This window comes from Bufo bufo, chromosome 9, assembly GCF_905171765.1.
Source record: "Bufo bufo chromosome 9, aBufBuf1.1, whole genome shotgun sequence".
NCBI lineage: Eukaryota > Metazoa > Chordata > Amphibia > Anura > Bufonidae > Bufo > Bufo bufo.
This window is the reverse complement of record NC_053397.1, coordinates 121,843,641-121,869,554: the sequence shown is the minus strand read 5'-3', so window position 1 is coordinate 121,869,554 and position 25,914 is coordinate 121,843,641. Positions and strand designations below refer to the sequence as shown.

The 25,914-nt window shown below is 43.5% G+C and overlaps 1 protein-coding gene across 1 annotated transcript in view; it reads left to right on the top strand.

Moving 5' to 3' along the window:
- The window catches only part of DDR2 (discoidin domain receptor tyrosine kinase 2), a 1,651,236-nt gene that overhangs the window by 1,379,668 nt on the left and 245,654 nt on the right, over positions 1-25,914 (top strand). The window contains exon 17 of the mRNA XM_040407250.1: positions 9,211-9,236. Within this exon, the coding sequence (XP_040263184.1) occupies positions 9,211-9,236 (26 nt within the window). The remainder of the gene's footprint in view (positions 1-9,210; positions 9,237-25,914) is intronic.

The window sequence follows — 25,914 nt, the reverse complement described above, 5'->3', positions numbered from 1 at the left end:
GTGCCGGGTGTATCATACAGCTAGCACCTGGCCGCAATGATAGAGAATGGCAATCTTGCCAAACCATGTCATTTAGCCCCTCAGGTGCCGCAATAAACGCTGATGCAAGGGGGAGGGATGTGTCTGCCTTCCGAACGGAGCCCCCATAGTGAAATTGCAGTGCAGCAGGGAGCATGTGAAAATCCTATTCACCCTAATAGGGTGAATAAGACAAGGGATCAAAATATCCCAGGTTCTAACCTCCTAAGGGAGCTAATAGTTATTAAATAAAAAGTAAGAAATAAAAAAACATTAAAATATTAAAAGTTTTAATCCCCCTTTCCCTACTGTCCATATAAAAATGTATTAACAATAAAAAATAAACCTATCAGGCATAGTGCCTTCAAAAATGTCTGAACTATCAATATTTTAAAAAAATTCCTATGCAGTGAACGCCGTAAATGGGAAAAAAAATGAAAAACACCCTTAAAAAATTGATGAACAGTGATTAAAAAGTCGTACGTATCACAGAAATGGTACAAAAAAAATCAAAATTTCAACCCACAAAAAAACAAGCCTTGCAAACCAAAATGTGAAAAAATTAGGCTGTCAGTAAATGGCGATGCAAAGAAAATTTTAATTTTTTTCAAAGATTTTTATTTTGTGTGTCTCAGGATCATCTCTTATTGGCTGCAAGGGCGGGCCATTCAAATTATTGCAGCTCTCCTCCTCTTCCTTTTGTGTCCGGGAGCCGAGGAGAGAGGATCTCCAGAGCCAGCACCCCGATCTGTGCCCAGCACCCCCTTCACCTTCACCAAGGTATTTAGGGAAAGGTTAGGGACAGGTTAGGTTAGGCAGGGATATTCAGGGAAAGTTTAGTTGAAAAAAAAAAAAGTTTTTGGTTGCATCACCCTAAATCGGGTGTCTGGGGTCCACAGCACAGCTGTGTGACCCTAGACCCCCCCCGCCAGGGTTGCTGCAGCTTGCGCCCCCACAACTTTTTTGGGGTTCAAGCAGTTTGTTTTGTTTTTTTTCTGCGCACTCCGGCCACTGTTAGCACATCGCACACCCCACCGCTGATTAACTTCGGACGGTTGATCAGCGAGTTTGAATTTTTTATATTTTTTCACATTTTTGGGGCTTTTTAAAAAAAAATTGTCTGTTAGGTTTAGGGTAAGTCCGCGAACACCCGTGCCCCCACACACACGCACACCAAATAAAGATTTCCACGCACACACACACACACACGCACGCACACACACACACACTCCCCTATGGCCAGCCGGATGTTCTCGGCCGAGGAGGCATATGCCCAGCTTGACTCCGAGTCCGAGAGCCCAGTGAGGACGAGGATGACCCCACTTTCCTTTTGCCATCCGCGTCCTCCTCATCATCCAGCGATGGTGATGAGCCCCCAAGGCAGCTAGGCGGAGCAAGGAGACGCAGCTAGGCGGAGCAAGGGGACCGCGACGCTAGGGACCCTGTGGCCCACACTAGTACGAGCAGCTCTGGGGCTCGTACTAGTTTTTCTACCCGTACCGGTGAACTTGCATGGTGTACCCCAGAGGATTTTGAGCCAGCAATTCCTGATTTTGTAGGCCAACCAGGAATCCAGATTTCCACAGTGGGCTTCACTGAATACGACTACTTTAGTCTTTTTTTCAGAGACCACTTTGTAAATCTGATGGTGGAGCAAACAAACCTGTACGCCCAACAGTTCGTTGCTCAACACCCGGGCTTCTTTTTGGCTAGGGCTGGTGGCTGGACTCCGGTCAGTGCAGCCGAGATGAGGACGTTTTGGGGCCTCGTGCTGCACATGGGCCTAGTCAAAAAACCCAGTGTCAGGCATTACTGGAGTGGGGACGTCCTCTACCAGAACCCACTTTACAGTACGGCCATGACACGCTCCCGGTTTGAGGCCATCAAGGTGATCCTGCCTATGACCACCTGTACAAAATCAGGCCGGTCATCGATCACTTTGGGGCCAAATCTTTGGAGGCCCATGTACCTGGAAGGGAAATCGCGGTTGATGAGTCTCTCATTGCTTTCAAGGGGAGACTCATTTTCCGCCAGTATGCTCCCTCTAAGCGGGCGAGGTATGGCGTGAAGCTGTACAAATGGTACACTTACAAGTTTTGTGTGTACGAGGGGAGAGATTCCCGTATTCAACCCCCAGAATGTCCCCCCACTCTGGATGTTAGCGGGAAACTTGTGTGGGACCTTATGCACCCACTGCTAGATAAGGGTTACCACCTGTACGTGGATAACTTTTATACTAGTATCCCCTTGTACCAGTCCCTCTCCACTAGATCCACGTCCGCTTGTGTGACCGTGCGGAAAAATCAACGCGGTCTCCCTACCCACCCTTCCAGGTACCTATCCCCAGGGGTGAGACCCGTGCCCTTACCAGTGGAATCCTGTTGCTGGTCAGATATAAGGACAAGAGGGATGTCCTTGTACTGTCCACAATTGATGGTAACGGCATCACCCCTGTCCCTGTGCGAGATATCGCGGCAACGGTCCTCAAGCCCGATTGTATCGTCGACTACAATTAGTATATGGGAGGAGTTAATCTCTCTGATCAAGTCCTCAAGCCATATAATGCCATGCACAAAATCAGGGCATGGTACAAAAAAGTTGTGGTCTACTTTGTACAACTTTTTTGTGCTGTCCCAGAGTTCTGGCAACACAGGGAAATTCCTTCAGTTCTATCAGGCAGTCCTCAAGGACCTGATCTTTTCTGACCGGGAAACCTCCAGAAGTACCTTGGGAACTGGAGGCACCCGGATCGTCCCTGGCCAACACTTTCCAGGTGTGGTCCCCCATACTCGAAAGAAGGTACAGACCCCAAAAAGGTGCAGAGTGTGTCACAGGAGGGGGATACAGAAGGACACCAGTGTGACACGTGCCCCGCTCATCCGGGCTTCTGCATTATTGGTTGCTTCAGGGAGTACCACACTTCCATGGAGTACTAAATTTATATTTCCCTTCCCCAGACTTGAGACACTAAAACAAAAACAAAAATGTTTTCAAAAATATTATTTTTTTAGGCTGGAAGCTGTATGAGTAATACACACAGTATTACTCATACAGCCAATGCATTCCAATACAGAAGTATTGGAATGCATTGTAAAGGATTAGACCCCCAAAAGTTCAAGTCCCAAAGTGGGACAAAAAAAAAGTTGAAAAAATAAAGTTTTCCCCCAAAAAATTTAAAGTTTCAAGTAAAAATAAACAAAAACGTAATTTTCCCCAAATAAAGTTAAAAAAATTGGTAAAAAATAGGGGGGAAAAAACGTATACATATTAGGTATCGCCGCGTCCGTATCGACCGGCTCTATAAACCTATCACATGACCTAACCACTCAGATGAACACTGTAAAAAATAAAAACTGCTCTAAATAAACCATTTTTTTACCTTACATCACAAAAAGTACAACAGCAAGCGATCAAAAAGGCGTTTGCCCACCAAAATAGCACCAATTTAACCGTCACCTCATCCCATAAAAAATGAGCCCCTACCTGAGACAATCGCCCAAAAAAAAAAAAAATATAGCTCAGAATATGGAGACACTAAAACATCATTTTTTTGGTTTTAAAAAAGCTGTTATTGTGTAAAACTTACAAAAATTAAAAGAAAGTATACATATTTGGTATCGCCGCGTTCGTATCGACCGGCTCTATAAAAATATCACATGACCTAACCCCTCAGATGAACACCGTAAAAATAAAAAATAAAAACTGTGCTAAATAAACCATTTTTTGTCACCTTACATCACAAAAAGTGTAATAGCAAGCGATCAAAAAGTCATATGCAGCCCAAAATAGTGCCAATCAAACTGTCATCTCATATCACAAAAAATGAGACCCTACCTAAGATAATCGCCCAAAAACTGAAAAAACTATGGCTTTCAGAATATGGAGACACTAAAACATGATATTTTTTTTTGTTTCAAAAATGATATTATTGTGTAAAACTTACATAAATAAAAAAAAGTATACATATTAGGTATTGCCGTGTCCATATCGACCGGCTCTATAAAAACATCACATGACCTAACCCCTCAGATGAACACCATAAAATTTTTTAAATAAAACTCTGCTAAATAAACAATTTTTTGTCACCTTACACCACAAAGTGTAATAGCAAGCGATCAAAAAGTCACACGCACCCCAAAATAGTGCCAATAAAACCGTCATCTCATCCCACAAAAATCATACCCTACCAAAGGTTCTCACCCAAAAACTGAAAAAATTAGGGCTCTCAGACCATGGAAACACTAAAACATGATTTTTTTTTCTTAAAAAATGAAATCATTCTGTAAAACTTACATAAATAAAAAAAAGTATACATATTAGGTATCGCCGCATCCGTGACAACCTGGTCTATAAAAATATCACATGATCTAACCTGTCAGATGAATGTTGTAAATAACAAAAAATAAAAACAGCTATTTCTTGTTATCTTGCCTCACAAAAAGTGTAATATAGAGCAACCAAAAATCATATGTACCCTAAACTAGTATCAACAATACTGCCACCCTATCCCGTAGTTTCTAAAATGGGTCCACTTTTTTGGAGTTTCTACTCTAGGGGTGCATCAGGGGGGCTTCAAATGGGACATGGTGTCAAAAAAAAACAGTCCAGCAAAATCTGCCTTCCAAAAACCGTATGGCATTCCTTTCCTTCTGCGCCCTGTCGTGTGCCCGTACAGCTGTTTACAACCAAATATGGGGTGTTTCTGTAAACTACAGAATCAGGGCCATAAATATTGAGTTTGGTTTGGCTGTTAACCCTTGCTTTGTAACTGGAAAAAAATTATTAAAATGGAAAATCTGCCAAAAAAGTGAAATTTTTAAATTGTATCTCTATTTTCCATTAATTCTTGTGGAACACCTAAAGGGTTAAGAAAGTTAAGTGGTTTCTATTATGTAGGCCTCGCAAAGTGACTTCAGACCTGAACTGGTCCCTAAAAATTGGGTTTTTGAAAATTTCTGAAAAATTTCAAGATTTGCTTCTAAACTTCTTAGCCTTGTAACATCCCCAAAAAATAAAATATCATTCCCAAAATGATCCAAACATGAAGTAGACATATGGGTAATGTAAAGTAATAACTATTTTGGAGGTATTACTATGTATTATAGAAGTAGAGAAATTGAAACTTGGAAATTTGCAAATTTTTACAAATTTTTGGTAAATTTGGTATTTTTTTATAAATAAAAATGTTTTTTTTTTTACTTCATTTTACTAGTGTCATGAAGTACAATATGTGACGAAAAAATAATCTCAGAATGGCCTAGATAAGTCAAAGCGTTTTAAAGTTATCAACACTTAAAGTGACACTGGTCAGATTTGCAAAAAATGGCCAAGTCCGTAAGGTGAAATAGAGCCGAGTCTTTAAGGGGTTAAATGGAAAATTAGCCCAAAAATTGAAATTCTTAAATTTCATCTCCATTTGCCAATAACTCTTGTGGAACACCTAAAGGGTTAACGACATTTGTAAAATCAGTTTTTAATACCTTGAGGGGTGTAGTTTCTAGAATGAGGTCATTTTTGGGTGGTTTCTATTATGTAAGCCTCAGAAAGTGACTTCAGACCTGGACTGGTCCTTAAAAAGTGGGTTTTTGCTTCTAAGCCTTGTAACATCCCTAAAAAATTTAATATCATTCCCAAAATGATCCAAACATGAAGTAGACATATAGGGAATGTAAAATAACTATTTTTGGAGGTATTACTATGTATTATAGAAGTAAAGAAATTGAAACTTAAAAATTTGCAAACTTTTCAAAATTTTTGGTAAATTTGGTATTTTTTTAATGAATAAAAAAGATTTTTTTTTAACTTCATTTTACCAGTGTCATGAAGTACAATATGTGATAAAAAAACGATCTCAGAATGGCCTGGATAAGTCAAAGCGTTTTAAAGTTACGCTGGTCAGATTTGCAAAAATGGCCTGGTCCTTAAGGTAAAAATGAGCCGGTCCCTAAGGGGTTAAAGGAAGAGACCATTGAAGACAATGGTGCCGATAAGGTGCAAAATGAATATGTCATGTTAAATGAAATGTCTGATGAAAATGTGGGGTTATGTGACGTACCTGAAAATGACAATTTTTCATTGCAGGTCTTAGCTGGTGAAGATGAAGCTTCCCCAACTGGGGAAAATGTGTTGGATTTAGGGGTGTCTCGGGAAAACTTTGGTACAGAGCAATTGAGAGACCCCACTCTCATGAGTGCTCACTGAAATGTTACTGTGATAGATGGTGTACCACAGGTACCAGAAGCTGACCAGAAATTTCCGCATTTTGCCATGAATGGAACCTGCTGCATCGAGTTAATAAATGCAACAATGAAATTGTGGAGCAACTTCTTGTGCCAAAACCCTATAGACGTATGGTACTAGATTTCGCACATAACCACATACTTGGGGGTCATTTGGGTGTTAGCAAAACACAGGAGAGGGTACTGCAAAGATTTTTCTGGCCTGGAGTATACAAGGAAGTGGAAATATTCTGCGAGTCCTGCCCCACCTACCAGATAAGTGCCCTGACCTCACATTTCCGGAGTCCCTTGGTGCCTCCTCCCATAATTGAGGTACCTTTTGAAAGAATTGCCATGGACTTGGTGGGTCCCATTGTTAAGTCAGCTAGGGGACACCAGTATATCTTGGTTGTGTTGGACTATGACACACGATACCCGGAAGCGGTACCCTTGCGAAACATGGCGTCCAAAAATATTGCCCGGGAATTATTTTTCATGTTCTCCCGCACTGGGATCCTTAAAGAAATTCTCACGGACCAGGGTACCCTCTTTATGGCGAAGGTCATGAAAGAGTTGTGCAAGTTTTTCAAAATCACCCAGATACGTACCTCAGTGTACCACCCACAGACAGATGGGTTGGTCGAGACGTTTAATAAGACGCTGAAACAGATGTTAAAAAAAGTGGTAGAAAAGGATGGTCGGGACTGGGACTGCCTCCTACCATACCTTATTTTCTCCATTAGGGAGGTGCCTCAAGCTTCTACAGGGTTCTCACCATTTGAGTTACTATATGGCTGTCACCCGAGGGGTTTACTCGATGTAGCTAAAGAAACCTAGGAGGCTGAGTATACTCCCTATAAGAGCGTCATCGAACATGTGGCTGACATGCAAGACAGGATAGCGACCGTGATGCCCATTGTTAAAGAACATCTGCAAAGAGCTCAGGATGCTCAAAGCAGAATCTATAACAGGTCTGCCAAGGTAAGAAACTTTAATCCCGGGGACATAGTCCTTATTCTAGTTCCCACTGTAGAAAGTAAGTTTCTGGCAAAGTGACAGGGTCCCTACGAGGTTGTGGAAAAAGTGGGTGAGGTGAACTTTAAGGTGCACCAACCAGGAAGGAGAAGACCCTACCAGATTTACCACGTAAATCTGATCAAGCCATTGAAAGATCGGGAGTCATTGGTGGATGCACAGACCATGATTAAGGAGGTGTCACCACCAATTCCTCCGGTAAAAATTAGTGAGGCACTGTCAGTACCTCAGAAACAAGAAGTAAAGGAGTTTCTACAGAAAAACAGAGGAAGGTTTTCTGACCTACCAGGCTGTACCCACCTGATAAAACATTCAGTGAGAACTGAGCCCCACAGTAAGGTGAATCTAAAGCCCTATAGGATACCAGAAGCACGCAGAAAAGCGTTATCCTCTGAGGTCAGGCGCATGCTTGAGTTAGGGGTCGTTGAGGAATCTACCAGTGAGTGGCCAAGCCCTATTGTGTTAATCCCGAAGCCTAATGGGACTTGGAGATTTTGTAATGATTTCCGGAAGCTAAATGAGGTGTCAAAATTCGATGCGTACCCCATGCCCAGAGTAGATGAACTAATTGAGAGGCTTGGGAAAGCAAGGTATATCACGACCCTTGACCTTACAGAAGGGTATTGGCAGATACCATTATCAGATGGTGCAAAAGAAAAGACGGCATTCTCCACTCCAGAAGGGCTGTTCCAGTACACAGTGATGCCGTTCGGGTTACATGGAGCCCCTGCTACATTTCAGAGGTTGATGGACCTAATCTTGAAGCCACATCGTGACTATGCTGCTGCTTACATTGATGATGTTGTCATTTTTTCATCTGATTGGAGAAGTCACCTCTGGAAGGTACAGGCCGTTATAGACTCCATTAGTGATGCTGGCCTAACCATAAACCCTGAGAAGTGTGCAGTGGGTCTAGAGGGAGCAAAATATCTGGGCTACATTATTGGTAAAGGGCTGGTTAAACCCCAGATCAATAAAGTAGAGGCGATACAAGACTGACCTAGGCCCTTAACGAAGAAACAAGTCAGGGCCTTCCTTGGCATAACAGGGTACTACTGCCGGTTCGTACCGAATTTTGCCTCGATTGCAGCACCATTGACTGACTTAACAAAAGGCCCTAAGTCAGTAATGGTGAAGTAGACCCCAGAGGCAGAAAAGGCCTTTCAAAGCCTAAAGTCCGCTCTCTGTCAACAGCCAGTGCTCATTTCCCCGGATTTCAGAAAAGAGTTTCTGGTCCAGACTGATGCATCTGAGACAGGCTTGGGAGCGGTCCTGTCACAAGTGATAAATGGGGAGGAGCACCCAGTGATGTAGCTAAGTAGGAAGTTGACCCCAGCAGAAAAAGATTATGCCATAGTGGAACGAGAGTATCTAGCCATTAAATGGGCTCTGGAGTCACTTAAATATTACCTGCTGGGTAGGAAATTTCTGTTGGTAACAGACCAAGCTCCTTTAACTTGGATGAAACAAAACAGGGAGAAAAACGCAAGAGTGACCAGGTGGTTTCTCTCCCTGCAAAATTTTAATTTCAAGGTTGAACATAGGCCGGGAAAATTACAGGGGAATGCTGATGCTTTGTCCAGGATACACTGCTGTTGGCCAAAAATATCCAGACCTCCGGTCTGGAGTAGCGGGGGGGAGGGGAGATGTGCTAAGGTGAACAAAAAAATGTATGGTAAAGTCCTGGATGGGGTGTATATCCAACTCAGCTTCCTCAACTGGGTGAGGTAAATAAAATCCAGAAGGTTAAAATGGTCTCAGCAATGTGTAGGTTGCTGAGACAGTTTTGTTAAGTTTATGGGCTGGATTTTATTGGACTGGGAGAAGGTAGGGTTGGTAGAGGGACCTCCCCAGTCCACCCCATTCCGGGACAGGTTTTCCCCTAGCTGAAGCCAGACGGGATCGTCAAGGGGAAATAAAGCACAGTCCAGGCTGTCAGTCTGCCGAGAGTGATGCCTGGATAAAGTCTCGGAAGATGGTAGCGCTGCTGGCTAGAGAAGCCAAATTCTCTGTGTGACCTATGTTCAATAGGTGAGCTAGGATCGTCGCTGTATTAGCCAGAGCCCAGACGGGCAGGTGTTCATTTTGGTTTGGTTTATGTTTTGTGGTGCTGGACCATCACCTTATCCAGTGTTTTATAACTGGGTTTGCCTGTATTGCCGGAGTGTTATAAAAATAAAGCAACATTTGGACTTTAACCCTGTGGTCTGCAAGAGAATCTGTCATCGCCGCCCTGCCTATGAGTGTAACCCCTTACACTTGTTAAAAGTAGTAAAACAAAATAAACCTATATAAGTTTGGTAATGCTGTCATTTGTAGTGCACAATGAATGCCATTATGCCAAAACTTCCAAAATCTTGGCGGAATAGTTTTTTTTTTTCTATTTAACCCCACAAAGATTGCTTTCCCATTTTCCAATGACAAACATGGAAAATAAATTGTGCCTTTAAAAAATACAATTTGTACCACAAAAGATAATACCTAATATGGTTATATGAATATACATTTTTTTTAAGTTTTGGGCATTGGAATGTGGGGAGGTAAAAATGGAAATGCAAAACAAAAAATGGGCCCGGTACTTAAGGTGTTAATACTGAGGCACAATAATTATATATAAACAAATTAACTTGGATTGCGAAGCAGGTGAACCAATTGCACACAGCAATTACACTCAACCTGCACTGTCCCTACAGTCTCCCTAGACTTCTTTTCAGTGCTCTGATCAAAGACACTTTTTCCCTTTTTAACCAGGATTTCTACAAATACTTGCAAATAAGAATGTGGCGTAGAGGTGTCTCTGGGATTGTCCCTGTGCAGCATGGTGTATGCCATCGTTGGCAACTGGAACAGTTTTTCCTGGCTCAGTGAGTGAATGTTTTGCACGGCAGTGGTTATGCAGCATGACAGCAATGAGGCCAGGTCCTATTGAAACTTCCACGTTTATGATGGTCTGGTTCCCACATCAGGTGCTTATCCACTTTCTTCTCATTCTTCTAAGTGAACATCCTCCAGTCCCCAATGGAAACAGGAAGGGCAATAGTTCCACTCAAACTCCCTCCTATTGTATATGTAAACTGAAGCATTTTCAATTGTCTTAGAACTGATGCACCTGAACAAGAGAAGCCACACAACAGATCAGTTGCTAAAATGCATCAAGCATATAATCTCCTGATAAGTACAAATGGGCAAGATGGTCAGTGACAGTAGCAGGATCATCATGACTGTGCTCCATTTTGGGGAAATAACACTCCACTAATACTCACTGCATGACACACATGATAAATGTTGTTTGTCAACACTTTTTTAAATATTTTTTTGGCCTGCAGAAGGTACTGGACAGGGGAGTGTTTGCGGATTTCAGCCATTCTTATGTGGCGAAGAATGACCTTGAGGATTTGCAGCAACAGACTGGTTTCAATTGCACTCATTGATCTGTGACATTCAAGCTCGCTCAAATTCAACCTTGCATGTGCTGAAGTATCTGTACAAGCAGTCAATGATTACATCCTGCACCAAACAACCACAGCAGGGAGCATGGGTTATTTTGAAATCAGGCAGTGGCAGTAAACGTTTTGCATACTCAGGACCTTTGAAGATGTCACCATATCTGTGAGTAGGCACAAAAGCAGCATGAATGATGTCATCATCCTGATATTTATATTAGATCAACATTTGCGCGGATGCAACAAGAGATAGTGGAAGAACAACAGTTTCCACATCTTCCTGGCCGCCCCATACGGATAAGGTTCCATGAAGGAGGAAGTTTAAGGAGGATGAGGATAAAGAGGAGAAGTTGCGGGTAACCAATTATCGCAGTGAGGGTGGGGACAGAAATAACTGGGTTCTCAGGTATGCTGGCGAGAATGGCAAGCTGCATTATTGCTTACTTGCTGACAGGTATATCATTAGCATTGTGAAATCTGATTACTAATGGATGAACATGCTTTTATACCCTTGCTTAACCACTTTACATCCGGGCCATTTGCCCCCTTCCTGACCAGGCCTAATTTTGCAAATCTGACAACTTTGGAACACTTTTACTTATCCAAGCCTTTTAGAGATTGTTTTCTTGTGACACATTGTCCTTCATGACATGAGTCATAAATTTGAGTCAATATATTTCACCTTTATTTATAAAAAATAAATAAAACATTTACAAAAAAAATTGAAAATTCGCAATTTTCAACATTTCTATTTCTCTGCTTTTAAAAAAGAAAGTGATACCTCATAAAATATTTATTACTTCACATTCCCCATATGTCTACTTTATGTTGGCATCATTTTGGAAATGTCATTTTATTTTTTTAGGACGTTAGAAGGCTTAGAATTTTAGAAGCAATTCTTAAAATTTTTAAGAAAGTTGCCAAAACCCACTTTTTAAGGACCAGTTCAGGTCTAAAGTCACTTTGTGGGGCTTACATAGTGCATGCCACCATAAATGACCCCATTGTAGAAACTACATCCCTCTAGTTACTTAAAACTGATTTTACAAACTTAACCCTTTAGGCGTTCCACAAGAATTAAAGGAAAATGGAGATCAAATTTAAAAATTTAACTTTTTTGGCAGATTTTCCATTTGAATCCATTTTTCTCTTTAACACATCGAGGGTTAACAGCCAAACAAAACTCAATATTTATTACCCTGATTCTGTGGTTTACAGACACAACCGACATGTGGTCAAACTGCTGTATGGCACATGGCAGGGCGGAGAAGAAAAGGAGCGCCACATGGTTTTTGGAAGGCAGATTTTGCTGAACTGGTTTTTAGATGCCATGTCCCATTTGAATCCCCCCTGATGCACCCTTACACTAGAAACTCCCCAAAAGTGACCCCATTTTGGAAACTGGGGGATAAGGTGCCAGTTTTATTGGTACTATTTTTGGGTACATATGATTTTTTGATCATTCATTATAACACTTTATGGGGCAAGGTGACCAAAAAATTGGTTGTTTTAGCAAAGTTTTTATTTATTTATTTTTACAGCGTTCACCTGAGGGGTTAGGTCATTGACATTTTTTATAGAGCAGATCGTTACGGACGTGGCAATACCTAATAGGGATACTTTTTCTTATTTAAGTTTTACACAATAATAGTATTTTTCAAGCAAAAAAATTATGTTTTAATGTGTCCATGTTCTGAGAGCTATATTTTCTTATTTTTTAAGTTATTTTCTTAATGCCTGTAGAGGCTCATTTTTTGCGGGATGAGGTGATGGTTTTATTGGTACCATTTTGTGGGACATACGCCTTTTTGATCACTTGGTGTTGCCCTTTTTGTGATGTAAGGTGACAAAAATTGTTTTTTTGACAGTTTTTTTATGGTGTTCACCCCAGGGGTTAGGTCATGTGATATTTTTATAGAACTGGTTGTTACGGACACGGCAATACCTAATATGTATACTTTTTTTTTTATTTCACTTTAACACAATAATAGCATTGTTGAAACAAAAAAATGATGTTTTAATGTGTCCATGTTCTGAGAGCTATAGTTTTTTTTTTTTTGAGCGATTTTCTTATGTAGGGGCTCATTTTTTGCGGAATGAGGTGACTGTTTTATTGGTACCATTTTGTGGGACATACGCCTTTTTGTTCACTTGGTGTTGCACTTTTTGTGATGTAAGTTGACAAAAATGTCTTTTTTGACACAGTTTTAATTAAAAAAACAAATTATGGTGTTTATCGGACTGGGTGGATCGTGTGATATATTTATAGATCCGACTGTCACGGACGCGGTAATACCAAATATGTCTATTTTATAAAAAAAATTCAATTTTAAAATTTTTTTTGAATTCCTTACTTGGGGAATTTTTTTTTTACATGTGAAACCTTTTTTTTTTTTTTTTTTTTTTTTTACACTTTTTGTCCACCATAAGGTCATAGGGACATTTAACTTCCCATTATTTTTTTTCACTATTGATTTCTCCTGTAACAGGGGCTAACATAGTAGCCCTAGTTACAGGGGAAATACAAGAGAGGCTGTACAGCGGTATACTGCGCTGTACAGCCTCATTGCAGGGCTGATCGAGGTCTGTGAAAGACCCGACAGCTCCTGCACTCTCCGGCCCCGGCGGTCACATGACCGCCGGGCCGGAACAGGAAACGCATATCGCTTCCTGCACTGTATACACAGAGCTCAGTGAGCGCTGTGTATACAGCGATCTAGAAGGCAGGAACACCTTGGAACTGTCCCTGCCTTTTCTAAGGGTTGCCCTACTGTCACTGACAGCGGGCAACCCGATCTGCAGCTGCACGATTAGCGTGCAGCTGCAATCTCTGAATGGACGTTCAGGTGGTTAAAAGCAAAATGTGAGAATGTTTTCTTGATATTGAAAGGGAGGCAACATTTCTGTATTACCAGAGTATACTTTGCACACAGCTTTTCTCAGCTTTCACAAAGCAGACACCTGCCACCCATGTGCATGACAGTAAGGCCTCTCTTCACTGCCCACTGACCTCCCGACACCTCTGCTATGACAAGTAGCAGTCTATTCAACAGCATCAGCCATTTTCAGTTTGATTAACATTTTATAGCAGTTTTTTATATGCTGTGCAAGGCTGATGCACATCAGTGAATGGATATACACCAGATGAGCTACCAGGTTGAGTCCTACCTGGACTATGCCTTTCTCCATCACATATCCTCTTTCCTGACTTCATGGACTAATGGGCAGGCAGATTGGAATAGTGGCTGAAACTGGCCCAGTTTGTTATCAGTGTCTTGTCCAGCCTCCAGTGTCATCTCAGAGAGGGTATTCAGCTCCTCAGGTGCCGTTGTCACACCACATGGACAAATGAGTCCTTCACAAGTGTAGAAAACGTTTGTCAAAATAAATGAGGAATGGATCCATGAGGATTTTTACACTCTTCTGGGTGAGGGCAACAAATAGATTTTTCATTGCTGATCATGGCTGTTTATCGATGTCCCAGTCAAGCCACTGCCTGTCTGCCATCATATTCCAAATTGTATTGCTGCTGCTTACCCTGCTGCCACTGCTACTACCCCTACACAACTGCAAGTCTACTACCCCTACACAGTGACATATCTCTTGCCTTGTCCATGAGGTACCACACCCACACTAGATGCTGAAGGAAACCTTAAATTTCAGTTTTCAGAGATATGTACAATTATCTCACCACAATTCAGTTCTCTTAATTGCTAATCTTGATGTATATAAACGTGCTGGCTGGATCCCACGTTGGTTTCCCTTCACATGCAAACATGCAAAGCATGATGTCCTCTGTGGATAATGAAGTAACGCGCTTCTCAGCCTTCATAATATCGAGTTACACTTCCATGCATGCACCAATGATTTTTATACACTAAACAGGTCTTCCTATGTGGGTAATCCAGAGGCAAAATACCAAAAACTTAGGCAGGATCTCAATATGGATTATTCTCCTTTTCATTTGTCATACAAAATAACATAGATTAAAAAGCATATCAGAAAACCAATGTTCCACTTTGCCCCGTTTCGCCAAGCAGCTTTCTTAAAGGGGTTGTCCGAGTTATGTAAAAAAAAATAAAAAAAATAGCACTGTAAATCTGATGGTCAGCAATATATAACTAAGCTAAGCTTTAGGCAAAAAAATATATATTTCCTAATTTCCCTGTTTTTTTTCTGACCTTTTGTTTACCTTGCAATAACAACAATCTCTGCCCCTCTGCAAAGGGAGTGAATACAAGTGCTGCTCTGAGTGACATGTCTGCCTACTAGGATACTCAGCAGCATGTTATATGTGTAGGACTACAAGTCCCAGCTGTACAATGACACTGCTGATACACACAGGATCTTCTCCCTACCTGTTCTTGTGCAATGTTCTGCAGAACTCCTTTAGTCTGTCAGCTCCTGTGCCCAGCATTTGTCTCCTCACTGCCTGCAGCTACTCAGTAAAGCCTTCAGCCCTGAGTCTGTGCTGCTGAAGGGGTTAAAGTTTTTCCTGAAGAATCCAGGGAGAGAGCAGACTGCAGTGCAAGGGGGCGTGGCATCACAGGTCAAGTGACCCTCAGTGAAATCTGGGAAAACAGCAACTGTAGATGCAGTAAGTGCATGGTAAAGCCTTTACATTTTATTAGTTAGAAATATACAAAGGACAAGGGATTTAGGTTCATTATTTGCTCCCCAGTCAGCTCTTTTATAGACACACCTATATGAAACAGTTAATATGTAACTACACATTTAACCCATTTATGGTAATGGTGTGCATGTGGTATTTGGCAATGAATCACTGCACAACTAAGTTCAGGATGTGTGCCATGCACGGCACGTGTGTCATTTTGCCCTGTTTCAGAGCGCTCAGCAGATTGGCATTGTTGTCGCAAACCGCTTTAACAACTGTCAAATTTAGCGGGGTTAGCCCCTGATCGGCCTGTGACCACAGAGCTTAAAGCAGTGCAGGACCGGTGTGGCTCTTGGATTCCAGGCACAACAGCCGCAGCACAGCATGGCAACATCTCACCTGGCACATCGAATAGGTTCTGGGGAGCTTGGGGGGCGCAGCGGAAGAGGTGGTAGCAGTGGAAAAGGAGGAGTCAGCTAAGGAGGAGACGGAGGATGGAGTAGGAGGAGGAGAAGAAGAGGCAGGCCTGCACACAAACCGTGGCAGTAACACCAAATTCACATGGGAGCCACGGGTTACATGCTTGTTGGCCGTCAGAAGGTTCACCCAGTGGGCAGTAAAAGTTATGTACCTTCTCTGCCCGTGTTTGCTAGACCAAATGCCCTTCTGGAAGAAATATTTCCTTCCAGGGACCTTCCATTGCGGTGTGCCAATGGCCACAAATTTTCTAAAGGCCTCTGAGTCCACCAGTTTATATGGCAGTAGTTGGCGGGCTAGCAGTTCTGACAAGCCAGCGGTCAGCTATTGGGCAAGAGGGTTATACGGAGAGGAGAAGGAGAAGAGGCAGGACGCGGAGCGTCGGGAGTGTGGCTTTGTGGGTTCTGACGGCATTGCTTCCACTGGGCTCGGTGATGGAAGGCCAGGTGTCTTCTTAAGGCGTCCCTAGGTGAGTGTTGGGCTTACTGCAACTTATGCGTTGACAACACAGGCTGCAGATAACAACACTATTGTCAGCAGCTGACACATTAGAAAAAGCTCACTCTGCAGAGCCATGTGCCAGTGTCCTGGAAGCACCAGAAGTGACCGTGCATAGTGGATGGCTCACTCCAGATACATTTGCCGTCTGCTTTTTTCATCCTGCGCCCTGCGAGCTTTGGCTGCTTCTCCTCCTTCTCCTCCCTCTCTGCTGCTCCGTCTCTCCCTCTAAACTCACCTCCTCTTCCTCTCTTGTGGGCACCCACAAGACGTCCATCTACACATCATCATTGTCACCTTCACCACCACTGACATTTGAGATCTCAGAGTAGGCAGCAACAGCGGAGACCTCCCTCCTTGGGCTCATCTGGGTACTGTCGTCAGACCGCTGAGTGGCGGCCGTTGCTACCTCCTCTTCCCCATCCGATGTCAAGAATGGCTGCATATCGGAAAGGTCTGGGAATGGATGGAAAAATTATTCCTCTGACTCGAGTGGAGGGGCTATGGTGGTGGTGGGGCTGGTGTCTTTGGGGGTGCACACAGCAGAGAGTGAGGAGGGTGCAGATACAGAGGATGAGGAGGGTGCAGAAGTTGGAAGGCTGAATAAGCCGCTCAACCAACTCTGGTGCGTCCTTTGACATAATCGCACGCGCCTTCTTCAACTTCCCACTTAGGCTCCAGCCTGGTGCACCTGCCCAACCCCTACCACCCCAGCAGAACGGCCAGCCTCTTCCAATGCCAGTTATTTTTAAAATGACCCTGTGCCTAAGTCCCTAGACAAGAGCAGTATTTGTGGAAGCAGGTATATCGCAGGCCTCCATCAATATTTGGTGGAAACAGGTATATCAAACCCCTTAATCAGTATTTGGTGGAAGCAGGTATATCAAACCCCTTAATCAGTAATTTGTGGAAGCAGGTATATCGTAGCCCTCAATCAATATTTTGTGGAAGCAGGTAAATCAAACCCCTTAATCAGTATTTTGTGGAAGCAGGTAAATTGCAGGCCTCAATCAATATTTGGTGGCAGCAGGAATATAAAAGCCCATAATCAGTATTTTGTGGAAGCAGGTATATCGCAGGCCTCAATCAATATTTGGTGGAAACAGGTATATTAATCCCCTTAATCAATATTTTGTGGAAGGATGTATACCGTAGCCCTCAATCAGTATTTTGTGGAAGCAGGTACATCAAACCCCTTAATCAGTATTTTGTGGAAGCAGGTATATTGCAGGCCTCAATCAATATTTGGTGAAAACAGGTATATAAAACCCCTTAATCAGTATTTTGTGGAAGCAGGTACATGTATATCGCAGGCCTCAATCAATATTTGGTGGAAACAGGTATAATAGGCCCCTTAATCAATATTTTGTGGAAGCAGGTATATCACACCCCTCAATTACTTTTTGCCACAACAGTTATATCACACCACCCTGTTTATTTGGGGCAACAGGCATATGACACCCCTCGATCAGTTTTTTTGGGGGCAACAGGTATAGCACACCCGTTGCAATTAGTTGTTCTAATATTGTTTGTCCCTTTATATAGCTGCAGTATCGCAGCAGAACCGGCTGCCAGATCGGGTTCTTTTATAGGGTTCATTACACTGGTCCAGAGCCATTTGGTGCCGGAGCACAAGCGATCAGGGCAGACTGTGGCCGTTAGAGTGGCGGGGGGGGGGATGTGTACAAACTTCCGACCGCTAAAGTACATCTTGATTGGGGAGCGGGAAAGGGGGCCGTGAACATGGGCATAATGGATAATTTACCTGCCGAAGTACTACTGGGCAACGATTTGGGCCCCATGACTTCTGCCTATGCTCCAGTATACAACAACGAGGCGAACCCAGTGACTACCCGAGCCCAAGCCCGAACGGAGCGAGAACTCTCACCAGTGCGGGAGACACAGGTAAGACCTACCCCGACCTTGACTGACCCGTTAGGTCCCATACCCTGGGACAACCCAGATGCTTTCGAGACAGAGTCTAAGACTGACCCGACATTACAAAAGTACCGGGAACGAGCAGAGACCGGAGGGAGCGGGTCAGATAACGAAACCATTTTATGGGAAAAGGGAAAGCTATATCGCTTGGCGGAGAAAAGGGGGCAGCATAGGCGACAGCTGGTAGTGCCCCACAAATACAGTCGAGAAATACTCAAGATAGGACACGACATTCCCTTGGCAGGCCACCTAGCTGTAACCCGCACACTACACCGCATTACTCACACGTTATTTTGGCCAGGGGTACACGCTGATGTTAGGACTTATTGTAATACCTGCGATGTGTGTCAACGAGTAGGGAGGAGAGGCGATCACCCTAAAGCTCATCTAGTAAATATGCCCATTGTGGAGGAACCCTTCAGCAGGGTTGCTATTGACCTAGTGGGACCGCTGGCTACCCCTAGTCCCTCCGGTAAGCGCTACATTCTTACAGTAGTGGACTACGCTACCAGGTACCCGGAAGCTGTCGCCCTATCCAACATCCAAGCGGATACGGTAGCGAATGCGCTGGTGCAGGTGTTCTCCCGGGTAGGATTTCCGAAAGAAATCCTGTCCGACCGAGGCACCCAATTTACTGCCGAATTGACTCAGCAACTCTGGCAGGTTTGCAAAATTAAGTCCCTCCTGAGCTCTCCATACCACCCCCAGATGAACGGACTTTGTGAGAGGTTCAATGGGACACTCAAACAAATGCTCAAGACGTTTACTCAGGAATACCGAGACTGGGAGCGTTTTCTGCCGCACCTCCTATTTGCTTATCGGGAGATGCCCCAGGAAAACGACCGGGTTCTCTCCCTTCGATTTGCTCTACGGAAGAAAGGTACGGGGCCCCCTAAACCTGATCCGGGAGCACTAGGAGGGAGAGATGGAGACTGACTGTGTCCCCATTGTGCCGTACGTGCTGGAACTCAGGGACCGAATGGAGCAATTAGCCAAATCAGTGCAGGCTAACCTCCAATCGGCCCAGAGAAGACAGAAGGTATGGTACGATCGGGGGGCCCGAAAGAGAATCTTTACCATAGGGCAAAAGGTGTTAGTGCTTAAAGCGAACCTTTCACCTCATTTTCACTTTATAAACTAGCAACAGTACCTTATAGATTATCTTGAGTGTGTTGTTATCCATGTTAGTGCCGCTTTCCTGGGCTCTTTATACTTTAAAAAATCGTCTTATAAACTTCACATTCGGTGCTCCAACAGTCATGCAACCAGTCAAGGGGGTAGCCCTTCCATCTCCTCTGGCCGTACCGCCCCTGCCCTAACCCCTCCTCTATGCTCCTAACTGACAGCCGGCTCAGTCGCCGGGACGGCGCTTCCGAAACCTGCGCATGCGTCGTCCTCCTGATTCGCCGCGCGATCCCGTCTTTCTTGCTGACAAAAGCGCGATCATGTAAGAGAATCGCGCATGCGCCTTACGCGATGCCGGCCTGTCTGCTCTCCTGTCTGCTCTCCCTCCCGTGCGCGCGCGCACGGGAGGGAGAGCAGGCAGGCCGGTATCGCATAAGGCGCATGCGCGATTCTCTTACATGATCGCGCTTTTGTCAGCAAGAAAGACGGGATCGCGCGGCGAATCAGGAGGACGGCGCATGCGCAGGTTTCGGAAGCGCCGTCCCGGCGACTGAGCCGGCTGTCAGTTAGGAGCATAGAGGAGGGGTTAGGGCAGGGGCGGTACGGCCAGAGGAGATGGAAGGGCTACCCCCTTGACTGGTTGCATGACTGTTGGAGCACCGAATGTGAAGTTTATAAGACGATTTTTTAAAGTATAAAGAGCCCAGGAAAGCGGCACTAACATGGATAACAACACACTCAAGATAATCTATAAGGTACTGTTGCTAGTTTATAAAGTGAAAATGAGGTGAAAGGTTCGCTTTAAGCCAGTTAAGACAAATTGCAGGCGTCCTGGCAGGGCCCCTACCAGATAGTGGAGAAAAGGGGAGACACCACTTACGTAATAGCTAGCTGCCATGAAAGCAATCTTAGAAAGACATTCCATGTGAACATGCTCAAGCAATATCTTGAGCGGCCGGAGAACCTGACAGCCGTATGCTGTCCCCCTCAGGAAGACCCCGACAGTCTACCCATTCCAGATCTGTTAGAAAAGAGTCCCCACGCAGATATAGTAGCTCAGGTCAAAATAGGGGACCGACTTAGACCCACTGAAAGGGAGCAGCTTAACTAACTCCTGCAGTTCAAAAGCCCCACTTTCTCCCAGAAGCCAGGGTACACTACCTTAACCACCCACCAGGTAGATACTCCGGGACAAGCTCCTTTACGCCAGGCTCCTTACCGAATCCCCGATGCAGTTAGGACAGGGATGAAGAAGGAGATCGATTAGATGCTCCAACTCAGGGTAATTGAGCCCTCCAATAGTCCCTGGGCTTCCCCAGTGGTCCTGGTGCCTAAGAAAGATGGTACAACCCGGTTTTGCGTAGACTATCGGAGGCTCAATGAAAAGACAGTGACGGACGCTTACCCTATGCCCAGGGTAGACGAGCTACTCGATCGTATAGCCAGGGGAAATTATCTGACCACCATTGACCTCTGCAAGGGTTACTGGCAGATCCCCCTGGCCCAGGAGGCTGTCCCCAAGTCGGCATTCGTCACCCCGTTCGGCTTATATCATTTAAAGGTAATGCCGTTTGGGATAAAGAATGCCCCAGCTACATTCCAGCGTTTGGTCGATAGGCTCCTGGATGGCTTCCAGAGTTTTGCTTGCGCATACCTGGACGACATAGCGATCCACAGTGAGTCCTGGGAGGACCACTTAGCTCACATAGGAATGGTTCTGGATCAGATCCGGGCTGCTGGCCTGACTCTGAAGCCAGAAAAATGCCACTTTGACATGGCCGAGGTACAGTACCTGGGTCACCGGGTGGGGTGTGGGAAACAGCGACCAGAGCCGGCCAAGATAGAAGCTGTCGCCAATTGGCCCACCCCCACCACTAAGACTCAGGTCCTAGCATTCCTGGGCACAGCAGGGTACTACAGACGCTTTGTACCAGACTACAGCACACTTGCCAAACCCCTGACTGACCTGACCAAGAAAAACTTACCTCGACAGGTCCTGTGGTCTCCCCACTGTGAAATGGCTTTCCAAGCTCTCAAAAATGCTCTTGTTAACGCTTCTGTCTTGGCGGCCCCAGCCCTCAACAAACGTTTTATCGTCCATACAGACGCTTCCATGTTCGGGCTGGGAGCTGTCCTCAGCCAAGTAGGCGAAGACGGAGGGCAGCACCCAGTTGCCTACATCAGCCGTAAGCTCCTGCCACGCGAAGTCAGCTATGCAGCGGTAGAAAAAGAGTGTTTGGCTTTGGTGTGGGCACTAAAGAAATTGACTCCCTATTTGTATGGACAAGAGTTCACTCTGGTTACAGACCATAACCCGTTGGTGTGGCTAAACCGGGTCTCTGGGGATAACGGCAGACTTTTACGTTGGAGTTTATCATTCCAACCCTTCAACTTCACCATTACCTACAGACCTGGGAAACAGAATGGCAACGCCGACGGGTTGTCCAAACAAACAGACCTCAGCCCAGCATAACCAGCGGTCTGGACAGCCTTAGTCTGCCCCAAAAAGGGGTCAGACAGTGTCTGCCGGAGTGTTCCACAAAAAGGGAGCACTGTTACAAAACTGTTATTTACCCTGTTAGTCTGAATGGATGAAGCACATGGTGAGAACAATGGATGGCGGCCATTTTAACTCACAGACAATGTTCTGACTTTTCAACACGGTGCTATCTTGCCTGTATTTGGTGCACAGAGACATCATTCAGTAGTTTGAAACTACCAAACAGGGGACACATTTATTAGTGACTATTTTCTGTATAACTTGTATATTTTCGGTGTAACTGGCATAAAACTATATCTTCCAAACTACTGAACGGATCTGGGTGAATTTCGGATATGTGGTTCACCCAGATCCCCCGGTTCCGAGGATATACTTGTTATGGGGTTATTGCATGTTTTGGGGTTCCTGTGATATGTATTTCTCTGCCTGTGATAATTATATTAGCCATTGTATTCAGTAATCTTATCACAGGCAGAGAGGAGGATTTTGTGTGGGAGTGTCTGTGTTTATTGTACGGATTGATTGGTTGTATTTCAAACCCCTGTGGGCAGTACTATGTTTGTGGATTTTAAATAAAAGAGGCTGTATGCCCCAGGACAGTCAGTCCTAGCTTGGCCTTCAAATCGCAGCCTCGCCTCGTTTTGTGGGGGAAAGATTATCCTAGCTGTAAAATAGCTAGTGGGATTGTTCTACATTTACAGGATCCTTCTGGATATCGAGACGAAGCGGCTCCTCTCTCTCTCCCTAAACAGAGATCCAGACTATCCAAGCGGTCCAGCTTCCAGCTAGCCTGGGAGTAACCGTAACAGTGCGGGTATGTCCATGTGCTGAAACAACTCAATTGGCTGTCCTGTCCCACCTGATGGATATGTCATGGGTCAAAGTCCGGTGCAATGTAAAAGAATATGGCGCCTGCGGACATCGCCATTTGTTCGCATGTTCGGTGAATCACGAATGTGCAAAGTCCGCCACGAAGTGACCGCCCGTCGAACCGCAAGGCTATCTCTATTAAAGAGCTTAAAAAGGAGGGGAGAACAAAAATCTAAACAAAAGTAAATAATAAAAGTTTTTAGGCCAATTGGAGCACTTTTGATTAGGGATACTACAAGAATATTTAGACTAGCACATTCTTATTCATAGTCATAGGTGCATATCCATAAAGCAAATATGGTTGATAAAAAATAATGGCTGCACACACATACAAACAATAAAGCTGAGAAATGGGGTTCATTCTAAATTCAAATGGTATTATACTTACTATAGATGGATCAATGAAAGGGCCCATCTACCAGGCGTCAAGGTGGCTTCCGCAGACGGGTCCCTAACACTAATATACCGCCTCTCTTGGACTTACCTAAGTCTACATTTTCAGGGCAGTGTAGGAACCAGCTACATTTGTTTCTTTGCTCAGCCATTTGATTAGGGATAGGCAGAAGAGATCAAAAGTCTGGGGATCAGTGTGTTTTTATCTGTCCCCCAAACTAAAACCACAGATGTAGATAACACTGTTTATGGGTAGACACAGTGAGACAGAGTATCTGCGGTCAGATCCCTAATTAGTACATGGTGGCAATGGACCGTGCCAATTTTTATATTTATTAAAGGCTGTGGTCCGGCTATCTAAATGAAGCAGGTGTCCATCTCTCTCCCCAGCAATGCTACAATGGTGCCTATGTGGATGACAACCAGGGCAAGTCTCTGAGAGACTCCCACTACCGCTTGGGTAAGGCTACCTAGTGAAAACAAGCCCTGCTCGATGAGTTTCTGTTTGCCCTATGGCGGGCACTTTATCAGGAGCTGTGGGCAAGCGGGTACTGAGTCATTCAATGGTTGCCTAAAAATGGAGACAAGTGGAGAACGCTGCACGTGGATCGAGTAGCAGCATTGCACTGGAGCAATCTTCTGCCTATCTCTAAACACGAAGAGAGGGATTAGCTATATTTTAAATTATATTTAATAAAGTTCTGTTATTATTTTCTTTTTAACCATCCTATTAGGCAGTGAACATACTTAAATTGAGAGAGACGGAAAATACTCTGGATAGTTGTTCTGAGAGACACTTTTGATTAGTGTAGAATCGATTTGGACCAGAATAAAAATTTTTGATTGATACAGTAATTCAAGAAATTCACTCAGCTCTACATTTTATAGGCAGTGTGACCTGTCAGATGGGATTTATTTTATAGTCAGTGTGGTCCATCAGGAGACATTAATTTTAAAGTCGGTGTGCTTCATCACAAGGCAATCATCTCCATTATTTTAATTGTTCTACTTCTATAATGGATGTTTTTTGCGATTATTGTAATCTATTTTGTGCCATTACATTTGTTTTTCACTTACTTAAAAAAATATTCAATTGTACTGCTTTTATCCTATTTAAAAACACCCATACAATGAACAGGTATATAGAGAAAGAGATTTATCTGTAGCTACATGGGAATAAATGATATATGAAAAGTTTTAGTCAGAGAAAAACCTCTTATTAATAGAATTGGGCTCTGTGGCTTAATGCTTATAGCCTGCAATACAGAAAGCCTCAGGTTCAAGACATGGCAGCGAAAATGTATTAGTAGACAGTAGGGACAGAGTAAAAGTTAAATATACCGGGGTATCACCTGCATACAGATGTAGCCAAGCTAAAAAAGTCAGTTATCTTTTTCTTGCCATACTTTAATTCATGGGTTAACCATCAAGTTTAACTTGGCTGTATCTGTATATGGAGTCAGCCAGTGAGCAGTGACTCCTAAAGCAGTGCAGGCTCAAATGCCAGTGCTTGAGTGCTTGAGCCCTGCCCTCTACAAAACTTATTGTAGAGTGTGTGAAAGGAAAAACATGTCTGCTAGATGTCTTCTAAACTGCTTATGGCAGCAAATTTGGGGAGTACCTTATAGATATACCCATGTGTGCACTATGGATAAAATGTATTTATGTTATTTTTTTTTTATTTTTTTTTTTGGGGGGGGGGTTTAGTGTCCATTTAAAATCAATCCTGGTTATAGATAAAAGACGTAAAAATGTAACTAAAAATGTACAAAAATATGGGACTCTGCTCAGGGTCCATTCCCATCCTAAGCTCCAACAGAAAGAGGGACACTTATAGTTCATTATGTAAAAGTAAATTTTCCCTGTATATTTATACTCTTTATTATTATTTTTCTTAGTGCATAGTAGTAAAAAAAATATCTGAATATTGAAATCTCAAAAATTCGAATTTCATCAAATAATAAAATAATATAAAAGTTGGGGGCAAATATACAGATAGAAACTAGACAAACACTTCCTTGATCAATATGGTAAATGTAACAATGCAAATCTATACCTCAGATCAAAAAGATGGACATTTAAGGAGAAAAGAGGGACAGAGGGACTTGGGTCCAAAAGAGCGAATCTTGGGACGTCTGAGTAACATACCTACATTTCTGCATTCAGGAGGCTACAACACCTTACAATTTAGTACTCTCCTACTCTATAACATAAATAAGAAAAAAAATTAACTTTACAAGGTAATTACTGTTAAAAGGGGTGTGCCACTAATATAAAAATATTGCGCCCAACAGATACAGCTGTTATATCACTTTCCCTAAATATCACCATTTATTAAAACTACCTTATTCTAAAGTTACTTACCTACCATTGCACTTTGTGACACATCAGTTTCAATTTTCTTTTGCTGTTGGTTACTTACAGTATTGGAGCCTTACAATGTAGGCCATAGGAAGTCTCATTGGTAAGAACCAGTGGTATGGTTAGTAACATGATCTGCTTAAAGGACACATCTCACTGCCTTAAGGCATGATAGGACAGCAATCACATAACAAACCACAAAGTAGGATTTACACATGGGAGATGAGAGAAAACTGCAAATCAAATAAATTGGGAAAAAAGGAGGAATGGGAGCTAGAATAATTGACTTTCGAATGAAATGTTGTTTATGGCACAAGCTCTTTAAGTAGAATTGGTTTGGGTCTGTCAAAGTTCAGCTGAAAACAAAAGTCATGACACATTGCCATGTTAACAGAGTCTTTTTTTTAATAAATACAAGAAATT